The sequence below is a fragment of the Sphaeramia orbicularis genome, chromosome 10, assembly GCF_902148855.1.
Source record: "Sphaeramia orbicularis chromosome 10, fSphaOr1.1, whole genome shotgun sequence".
Classification (NCBI taxonomy): Eukaryota; Metazoa; Chordata; class Actinopteri; order Kurtiformes; family Apogonidae; genus Sphaeramia; species Sphaeramia orbicularis.
Window position 1 is genome coordinate 4813265 of NC_043966.1, and position 11444 is coordinate 4824708.

The following is an 11444-nucleotide window of genomic DNA, read 5'->3' on the forward strand; positions in this document are numbered from 1 at the left end:
CTGGTCATGTGACTAGGGGTGTGTACTGACAAGAATCTAGCTGTACGATACAAATCGCAATACTAGGATCACAGTACAATATATCACGATATATCACGATACTGTTAAAAATGCAATTTTTTTCACTTGTTTCTTTTTTTTTATGATTATTTCCTTGAAGAATTGAATTACAGCAGAAATCTGCACAAATACTAAACACATTTTTATTTGATCCCAACAGGATCTAATGTTATATCACCACATGTTCCTGTGTTCAAACTGAAATTCTGTTTTACAGACATGACAGTTTCAGATCCTGTTCAAATGTTCATATTCTAGTAGTTCAGAACTAACATCAGAACAGGATTTTTCTGCAGTCCCAACAAAGACACTAACATTATTTAATAAGTGTTAAATAATAATAAACAAAGACAAACAAAAAAAAACAAAAATGAACCTCCATAATATCTGCATTTGAATAAATATCGAAAAATATTGATACAGTACTTTCTAATATTGTGAAATGAAATATCGCAATATATTGCAGAACCGATATTTTCTTACACCCCTACATGTGACTCTGTCGTCCTTAAAAACCAGCCGTTAATTCAACCTGATGCTGATTCTGTTCACGTTGTCTCAACACGTTGTCCACGGAACCTTCTGAAAACCACAAATTAAAATGCATTAAAATAACTTTCTCCTCATTAGCTCAGAAATGACCGTGTAAAACATCCTGAGTATACTTTTACTGAGTTTCTGATCAGATGTATCCACTGGTCTTCTCCACTGCTTCGTCTGTTCTTGGTCAGTTCCATCCTTCACCTCCACTAAAGAGAAAAACCCAAAAACACATCAAAGAGCAAAACCTGAGATTTAACAGAATAAATACATGAAAAGTGCAGCCAGTCTGAATCAATGAATGAAAACTCTTATAACTGCTGTAGAATTATAAAATATATATAAATAAAACACAGATAGAAGTGAAACCTGCAACCCTAAATCCAAAACAGAAGCAGAAGAGTAGAACTTAGATAAAATCTAAAAAATAAAATAAAAATAAAAATAAAATAAAATCTAGTAGTAATGTGGAATATGAAGCAGCAGCATGTGTCAAAAAAGTTAGGACGGAGACAACAAAAGCCTGAAAAAATATGTGGAACAAAAAAGAAACAACTGGAGGAACAAATTTTACACCTAATGAGACATGATTGGACAGAAAAGATCATCACAGAGACAAGGTTTGAAATAAAGATGAAAGTAAAGAAGAAAAGTAAGTGAAACACTGCAAACATCTAAACCAGACCAAGTGTATTTGTCTGATTTCTAGTCCAAATATCTGATCACACTTAAACTCAGACAGAATCACCTAAAGAGGAACTGTTCAGTGAAATATAAGAACTGATTTATAGACAATAGATCTGGAAAATCTGATACCAACAAATCTGACCAAGATCATTTTCACTTGTTCCATTGGCAGATTTTTTTACTTGAATTAAGCAAATTACAAAAAAATAAAATAAAATTAATTATGTAGAAAAAAAAAAAATCTTGAGTTAAGGAAAAAAAATCTTGATTCAAGCAAAACAAAAAAAAAATCTTGAATTAAGAGAAAAAAATCTTGAATTAAGAAAAAAAATCTTGAATTAAGCAAAAAAAAAAAAAAAATCTGGAATTATGTTAAAAATAAATAAATAAAAAATCTTGAATTAAGCAAAAAAAATCTTGAATTACGAAAAAAAATATTGAATTAAGCAAAAATAAATAAATAAAGATAAAGATAAAAATTAAAATAAATAAAAAGAAAAAAAAGAAGCAAAAAATATCGTGAATTATGTTTAAAAAAACTGTATTGAATTAAGCCAAAAAATCTTATATTAAGCAAAAAAAAAAAAAATCTGCCAATGGAACAAGTGAAAATGATCTTGGTCAGATTTGTTGAAATCAGATTTTCCAGATCTGTTGTCTATAAATCAGCTCTTGTATCTGAAATGAGACAAATGCACTTGGTCAGATTTAAATGTTGGCAGTGAGTCACATGTCCTGTGGTCGTATTCATACACACTGGACACTATTTAAACACTAGCTCTTCTGAAAGAAGGAAACAGTGAAGACTCAGAGTCCTATTCTGTCCTCCTTCCATGTCTGTCCTCCGTCTCCTTCCAGACCTCCTTGGACCTCCGTCTTTGTCCTCTGTGGCTCTAATGGAGGTGCTTCCTGCTCTAACTCCTTAAACTCCTTAAACTCCTTTAAGTCCTCAGATGATGCTCCTGCTTACCTCGGCACATTTTTGGATCCAAACAAATCTCCTCTGAAGGTCAGAGGTGCGTTCGCTGGAAGGGTTTCGTGTCTAAAATACATCCTGAGCTGTTTCTTCTGCTGCTGTCACCAAAGTGGATGCATATTTAGTCTTTTTTCGCTGCAGGATAACTGTTCGTGGGTGTGAAGTTGGTATCGTCTGTGTTCTCCGTTCCCTTTTTATCCTGTTCAATGCTGTGTAATCTGTTTTCTATTCACATTCTGGGCCATTGTACTCGTCTCGTATTTATCAGCCTTTTCCCGCCGTCGCCCACGCTGCCCTCCTGCCCCCCCCCCCCTTGGTCATCAACATCTCTGTGAGCCCTGGTTTTCATCTGCTTTAATGTGGAGTGGCGTATGAAGCCACTGTTGGGAGGAGGTCACCTGACCACCTGACCACGGCACCGACGCCTCAATGAGACCATCCATAATTGTACTTGAGACAGAAACCCTGAGTGGGTTCATCAGAGAAGGGAAGTGATGACGGCGCTCATGTGTGATTAAAGGGAGAAGGGCTGGAGTGGTCATCAGGGGGGAGGCCAGGGGGCGTCGGAGGCACCACAAGTGGAAGATTGGATCACTTATGGGAAGACCGGGAGATGAAACGATACAGCCGGAAAATATCTGAAATCATGTGCATCAGCGCATCTGAGCAGCAGCAGATAGAAGGAGTATACATCCAGTAAAGGTCTGAGTTTAAGGGGAAAATATGCAGAACATAGAGAGAGAATATATAGAGAAAAAAAGAGAAATAAAAAAGTCAAACTAGTCAAAATAAGAAGAAATATAAGATATTCTAAAACTGATCAAACATTTACATAATAATAGGATCAACAGCATCTGAAATATAAACTGAAATATGTTCCAATGACATGAGATCTGGATCTGGACCTGGACCTGGATATGGATCTGAACCTGGATCTGGATGGAGGAGTCCACATACAGCAGCGTCTACTGTTAATGAAGACCAACATGGCAACATGATGGTGATATGACGAATGAGGTGGAGTCTGCAGAAGTGGTCCCATGTATGCATGTGGACTGGGTTGGGGGGTTCAGTACTGGTCTGGATCTGCAGAAGTGGTCCCATGTATGCATGTGGACTGGGTTGGGGGGTTCAGTACTGGTCTGGATCTGCAGAAGTGGTCCCATGTATGCATGTGGACTGGGTTGGGGGGTTCAGTACTGATCCGGATCTGCCCAAGTGGTCCCGTGTGTTTAAGTGGACTGGGCTGGGGGGGTTCAGTACTGGTCTGGATCTGCTGGTCTGGACCTGCTGGTCTGGATGTGCTGGTCTGGACCTGCTGGTCTGGACCTGCTGGTCTGGACTTGCTGGTCTGGACGTGCTGGTCTGGACGTGCTGGTCTGGACCTGCTGGTCTGGACCTGCTGGTCTGGACTTGCAGGGACATGTGGCCTGTGTTTATCTGGGGTCATGTTGGTACACAGCTGATCCAACAGACAGACTGTGTAGATCTGTTAAATGAGTCCAGATCCGAGGCGGCAGACCCGGGTTCCACTCAGACTAAACACATCCTCATATTGTGGATCTTCGTCCACCCAGACGCTGATCCGACACGTTCACATTTAACCCTTTAATGTCCAGGGTTCATCTGTTCTCCAGCTGTTCTGTACATTCATGCTCTGGTCAGTTCAGTTCCAACACAGTGGACGTCCCGTCACATACACTGACCCCTAGTGGACAGTAGAGGAAGTGCAACCAAGATGGCCGACAGGAAGCCCTAAATGCTGACCGTCCCATAAACATGATGTAAATCCTTCTATATGAGGAAACACTCCTGAAGGCAGAACAAATATGGAAACATCAAGTAACATCTAAGGGTTCATGTCATCGGACGAAATTACACATATTTATTTAATATTGAATAAAAGTCCAGTTAATCCCATGTGACTAAATCTGAGTTCACACGGGCACATTTGTCTTTTAGCAGCAATAAAATACACAAACGTACAGAAAAGATCAGCGGAAACATACAAATAAATATTTCTATAAATCTAGATTTAGATGTTATTTACATATTTTTATTTTTATATTTATCCCAGATTATGTCATAAACGGTCTGGACCCAGTCCAAACCCAGGTCCCGGTAAATCCTGTGGATGGTGTTTAGTTCAGATGTTCTCGACATGTTTCCTGTATTTATCTGTTCTGGTAAATATTCATTAATACTGCCACCGTTCTGCTGTAGTTTTCATGGCAGGTTTCTGTGAGACATGTGTTCTACTGGGGTTATTCCGAAACACCACACACACACACACTCACACACACACACATACACACACACACATACACACACACACACACATACACACACACACGCTGTAATGACCATGTGGTGCGTTACAGATGGCAGCGTTGGTTGGACCCACATTTGGACCAGTTCAGAATGAGACACATAGACTACACACACACACACGTATTTACACACACACACACACACACATATTTACACACACACACACACACACCCACTGACAGACTTTTTTTGCTCAATATACGACAATTGGAGCAGATTTAGGAATATTAGGATTAGTTCTGTTATTTCTATTTTCTGTACTGATGGATGTTCTAATGGTGGAGGTTCTACTGATAGAGGTTCTACTGATAGAGGTTCTATTCTTTGGTCTGATGCCTAAACTCCAGATAAACCAGGTGTAAATTAAATATCAGTGTTTTTCACCATGTACTTCTCTGATCATTGACCTTTAATCTGTGGAATGACGTCACTGTCCAGACTTTAACTCAACATCAACAAAACACAAAATGTACCGTGTATATTTTGAATATTCCTCTTATTTTTAAAGGTTTTCCACTGTTGAGGGTTTTCTTTAGTCAAACTGTCTGTGTTTTGCAGACATTGTAAAGGAGGTAAAATGTCTGATTCAGGTTTTAGAAAATAAAACTAACTTTGTGTTTGTTTTCAGCAGATCTGTCATAGATACAGGTAGGGATGGGAATGGAGAACCGGTTCTTTTTGAGAACCGGATCCTAGTAGCTCGATTCCTTGGAATTGTTTGCCTGCTTATCGATTCCGCCTTCATTGTGCATGCGCGATGACGTCACATGTACGCTGCATTGTTTTGGTCAGAACAAAGACAACATGGCGTTGAGGCAGAAACGGTCCAAACAGACCACACCAGGTCCAAACAGACCACACCAGGTCCAAACAGACCACACCAGGTCCAAACAGACCATACCAGGTCCAAACAGACCACACCAGGTCTAAACAGACCACACCAGGTCCAAACAGACCACACCAGGTCCAAACAGACCATACCAGGTCCAAACAGACCACACCAGGTCTAAACAGACCACACCAGGTCCAAACAGACCACACCAGGTCCAAACAGACCACACCAGGTCCAAACAGACCACACCAGGTCTAAACAGACCACACCAGGTCTAAACAGACCATACCAGGTCCAAACAGACCATACCAGGTCCAAACAGACCACACCAGGTCCAAACAGACCACACCAGGTCCAAACAGACCACACCAGGTCCAAACAGATGACACCAGGTCCAAACAGACCACACCAGGTCCAAACAGATGACACCAGGTCTAAACAGACCACAGCAGGTCCAAACAGACCACACCAGGTCCAAACAGACCACACCAGGTCCACTGGAACACTGTCAAAGCTTCCACTTCTTCTAAAGGGTGGAATTCCTCCAGTCTGTTCAAACATTTGTCCACAGCATGTGATTCATTTACAGGAATGTCACGTATTTGATTTGCTACTTAGCGACGTTTGTGAATGTAGCGGCAGAGGGAACGCCAGGTCCAGTTCCGGTTCCGGTGCAGGCAACAAACATCGTACCCCCTCAAATACAAGTTTCTGAAGGTAGGGGAAAGGAAATGAGGTGCACAACAACGGGAGATGAGCAAAGTCGAACCGCTTCCACATAGAGGAAATGCAGCAATAGAGGAGTTGGTAAAGAGTCTGTAGTTTCACTTTCACTGCCCCCCCCCCCCCCCCCCCGAACTGGGCCAGGCGTCATCTGTTCTTATTATTTGTTCATACTGTATATGTTGTATTTTCTGTGCAGATGGAAATATAGAAGACAGTTAATGCAGACACACCTGTTTGTACTCTTTTATTCCCTCACCCAATGAGAATCGATAAGGAATCGGATCAATAAGCAAAATCGATAATGGAATCGGTATATTTAAATTCTTATCGATTCCCATCCCTAGATACAGGACTTTATTTTCCACATTTTCACACATTTTCTACTTTTATAACTGAACTAAAGGCCTTAGTGATGCTGAAAACACAAAGCATCTCCTACTTCACAGCTGTTTTCTACTTGTTATTAAGAGGAATAACCGTTTACAAAAGCTTAGTCACATCCATTTATTACTTTATTACATAATTTATTAACAGAAACAATGCGATGCTGTAAATGAGGCAGAAAACAGGGATTCTTTTCATTTGTTGACTCTGGTCTGATGTTCAAACACAGTATATTCTAACAGACACCAATAAATACTAAAGATATGAAACAATCCATGACTACATAAACTGGTGTAGAAAATCCTGTCCTTCGTCATCTGTGTTTGTGTTTTTAAAGTGAACTCCTCTGAAAAACCCATTCACATGTTCCTTATAGCAGACCTTGGATGTCCCAGACCTTCATAAATAACCTGTGAGCTGATTGGCTCCGCCTCCTTTTGGATCACAGTCCATGGTCTTCCCCTGTGGGACATCCTCCCTGACTTTCCCATCAGCCCCTGGGGCGTCTCCCATCCTGTTCTCTGTAACTTATTGGTTTCACCTCTGCCTCCAAGGACTGTTTTCCTGAGCCTCGTCAAACTGTCCTGACAATTTACAGCCATCCGTCCATTAACGTCAGCCTCTTTCCCTCCACAGCCAATCAGAGCCCACCGTCGGAAAGGATAGAAATTCAACAGCAACAGATGTTTAAGAAAATATAATGATGCATAAAGGCGGAGAAGATGTCATATGTCAGAGTTAAAACAGCAGGAACACTGGTGCATTAACAGGTTTATGTGGGCCTGGTGTTCCAGACCCTGACCAGTAGGGGTCACTTAGAACCAGAACCACCATGGAAATGACCCTATGGATCCAGACTGGACCAGACACTGAATAAAGGATCAAAGTCATTGAATCAACAAGTTTAATTCAACTCAAACTCGCAGACAGTTATTTTAACAGAAGATAAAAGAACGCTGGGTCTGATAGTTTACATTATAGCTCTGTTAGCTTAGCCCTGTTAGCTTAGCTCTGTTTTCTGTTGGTTTGTGTTGTTAATAACTGAATTATAGATCTGTTTGAATCCAACAAAAAAGGTCAGAACTGTCACAGTTTAGTCTGAACCACGGAACGGAAACTTAGCAACGACAAGAACATCCCATATTAGTTGTCTACCTTCATCCACCTCTGAATCCAACTGTATTAACGCTGACATTTCCATCCAACTCCATTCATCCATTTACAGCTGAGTCCAGAAGAAACAGCCACTGGAGTTTGAACACTTCTGTTCTAGGACTCTGACTGCTGTTTCTTTATGGTTCTCATCCTCAGAGTGACTCACAACTCCCTCTAGTGGTCATATAAATTCCCTGACCCGTCACTGGAAATTAATTCATATCTACAATCAGTAGGTCGTCATCTTTGGCAGAACTTCACAGACCTTTATTCTAAACACTACTGATAATTTAAGGTGTTTTTTTTTTTAAATACTTAACAGTTTAAATAAACCAAACAGACCCTTTAACAGTCGTGATGGTACAGCGGAGGCAGAGTTCGTGACAGTAGCGGTGGGTTCTTCTGCTTCGTCAGCTGCACTTTTATCACTCAGTAAAAACAGTTGAGATGAAAACTGGGGACAGAATCTGAGGTTGAACACGTGTGTTTGAGCTCAGTGGTTTTTACGATATAAAAGCTTTTGCGATCTCCCCGTTTCCATCTCCACCTCCTCCTCTTTCACTCCTTAAAATCCCATTAATGTCTGATAATAAGTCAAATGGCGCTCGGCTTCGACAGCTCCTCTTGATCGCCTTCCTTTTACTCAGATGTTGGACTGTTTTCCCAGAAGCCCCAGCTCTCTTACATCACCAGGATGTTATGAGAATCTAATCGATGACATTTGTGAAGCAGACGTTGTTACGTTTCTGCAGGTTCTGAATCCTCTCTATGTGTTTCTCCAACAAACCGGTAACTACAGCCTGTTAAACGCCATCTGTTCTACCTGCTGCAGTAACTGTGATACCAAACTGGTGGTATCTGTAGAAGGTCTGAGGACCTCCTAAATCACTCCAAATTAAGTTCCATGATACGCGCAGTGATTCACAACTCTTCAATACATCAGAAACAACTATCAAACACAAAATGTTGCAGATAGAATCACACGAGTGATTCACCGTTGCTTTTCCTCAGTGTGCACTTTAATGCAATTCCAATAGTGACATATAACAAATAAAATTATGTTTACATAATACAACATAAAACCTTATGTAGCTTTAGCCTCATATATTAGCGCCACAAACGTATACAGACATAAGATGGCGGCGTGCACTCGCGACACATGGTATGATAACGTTCAGTTACAGTTAACAACAATAAAACGTATCTTAGCATTGCAAAAACTATAACAAACAAACAGTTTTATGCTTCAGTAAAGTACATTCCACATTATAATCACAGTTGACCACAATTACCTGAAAACAGGGGAGATAGAATCACACCAGTGATTTACCGTTGTTTTCCTCAATGTGCACTTTAATGCAATGAGGAGAAATGGCGCGAGCCCTCTAGAGGTGAATAAAGACACAACTAATCAACCCCAGATCGTTTCAGGCATGCTAAGTGGATCAGATTACCTTATCTGAAATGGCAAAGATATTATTATAACATGAACATTTTAACTATATTCCTATTGTTTTAAGACTTATGTGAATTAATATGAATTAATATTTATTGCAAACATTTTAGCTATTTTACTGTTTTTACATCTTAATCTTGTAATAAACTGAATCGCTGCAATCCTATGTAAAGGCATATATTGTTATTACAACCTATCACAAAAACACTGCATAATGTCAGGTTTATTTCACATAGATCCCGGATAAGCCCCCAATTATTATGTTTCTCCCAAAAGACAAAAAACAACTCATGGACAGAGGTTTGAAATGCAACAAAACAAACTGCATGAAAACCACGAAAAGGGGTAAAACCCAAAAAAGGGTCTGTAGAGGTTCTAAAAGATGACTGAAAATACGATCTGAGGTTGGAAGGGTTTGGAACTGACAGGGAAACAAGACCAGAATAGAAGCTGGATGGACTCTGTTAGATCACTTACAATGAAAGCAAATCATAAAAATCAACATCAAAACTCAGGATCACATTTAATAGTGAAAGTCGGAGCATTTCCAAGTGGAAACTGTGACAAGAACTGAAGAGATTTAGACTAAAAGCCTCTTCCATCGTCAAAACAAGAGCTGGAAGAAAAGGTTTGCAAACAAACCGATTCTCCTTAAAAGTTGAATACGTGTTGCGACATTAGATAAACTCACATATAGATTATAGAAAGTATATTAAAAAGTATTTGTAAGTATTTGAAAGCTCCAGTCTCAGCTTCCAGATGCCGTTTGAATGTTGTCAATAACACAAACACTTCAGGAGTTCTGGTCATTTGAAGGATGGTGGACGTATGTTCTTCAGGGTTCATATGTTCTTCACACCTAGATCTGGAGGTAAACGTTTCTTCAGCTGATGGGCCTTGTCTGTTTTTTCTCAGGTATTCCGTCCTTCACAACGGGAATCACACGGAGCAGGAGAAGAGGTCTCTGCACACCGACACCGAGTCCCACGAGTCCTGTTTGTGACGACGCCGACTCTCCGTCACATCTCAACCACGATGACCACCGCATCGATGGACGCCAGCGCCGCCGCTACGACCTCCGCCGAGCTCCACCAACCAAAGCCAACACGGAACTTTACGGAGGCAGGACGAAGGCGGCGGCGGGTGTCTGGTTTCAGGCGGCGGCAGGGACTGGTGGACTGGACCCAGGCCGGTCTCTGAGATTCTGATGCTGGTTTTTGTCGATGAAACCACGACGACCACCATCATACCTGTTGTTATCGAGGTCTGTGTCTGTTTGCGAACTCCGGGTCGTCTTGTGGAGAACTGTGAGCTTCGGTGGTGCTTTCAGAAGCTTTTTGCGACATGAGATGTGATTACTGACTTGGTTGGGGAGTCGAGGAAGCGATTTTGTTGCCAAAGCTCTTTGATATTCCATAACCTCAACCTGTTTGATTCCAATACGACGCTCCTGTTTTTGGTCCGAAATAAGACCGAGTGACGATAGATTTTACAAATGTGTTCCTTAGGGTGTGTCTTAAAAGTACCCCCCAAAAAATTTTTTATTAATATTTTAAATGGACCAAGCTGTAATTATGTTCCTTTTGACTGAAAAACCTGCCACATACAACTGGAGTCCATTTGCACTGTGTTGAACGATGCCACAGTTGGATTTTTGATCGTTTATCACCTGAGAATGACCAACAACAGCCTTCATCTGGTCACTTTCATCTGGTCACTTTCATCTGGTCACTTTCATCTGGTCACTTTCTACAACAGACCTCCAGCTCTGTTTGACATGGATCCAACAGACCGGTCTGATGCACCGCTTTTTGGAGCCAAAAACAGGGTTCAGAATCTAAAAGTAGTCAGTGAACCTGATCCAGGATTTCAACCCCGTCCTAAACAGGAAGAACAACCCCAGACCTGATACAGGGGGTTACAGAGGCCCACAGGGGCCAGGGTCCCAGCACGGCAAAACAGAGGCCCACCTCAGGAGGTAGAGTGGGGCATCCGATAACCCAAGGGTTGGTGGTTCGAATCCTGCTCGGTCCTAGTCATGTGCTGTTGTGTCCTAGGGCAAGACACTTCACCCACCAGTGTCACCCACACTGGTGGGTGAATGCATATGAATGTTTGGTGGTGATGGTGGGAGGGGCCGCCTCTGTCAGCCTGCCCGAGGGTCAGGGGTTAGGGCTAAGGCTAGGGTTAGGGTAAGGGTTAGGGCTAAGGCTAGGGTTTGGGTTAGGGGTTAGGGTTGGGGGTTAGGGTTGGGGGTTAGGGTTAGGGGTTAGGGTTGGGGGTTAGGGTTGGGGGTT

The 11444-nt window shown here is 41.5% G+C and overlaps 1 protein-coding gene across 1 annotated transcript in view; it reads left to right on the forward strand.

Moving 5' to 3' along the window:
* Positions 1-10893, forward strand: part of htr4 (5-hydroxytryptamine receptor 4) — a 136205-nt gene extending 125312 nt beyond the window's left edge. Inside the window, exon 7 of the mRNA XM_030145418.1 lies at positions 10063-10893. Coding sequence (XP_030001278.1) covers positions 10063-10150 — 88 coding nt within the window. The 3' untranslated portion in view covers positions 10151-10893. The remainder of the gene's footprint in view (positions 1-10062) is intronic.
* Positions 10894-11444: the final 551 nt, after the last annotated feature.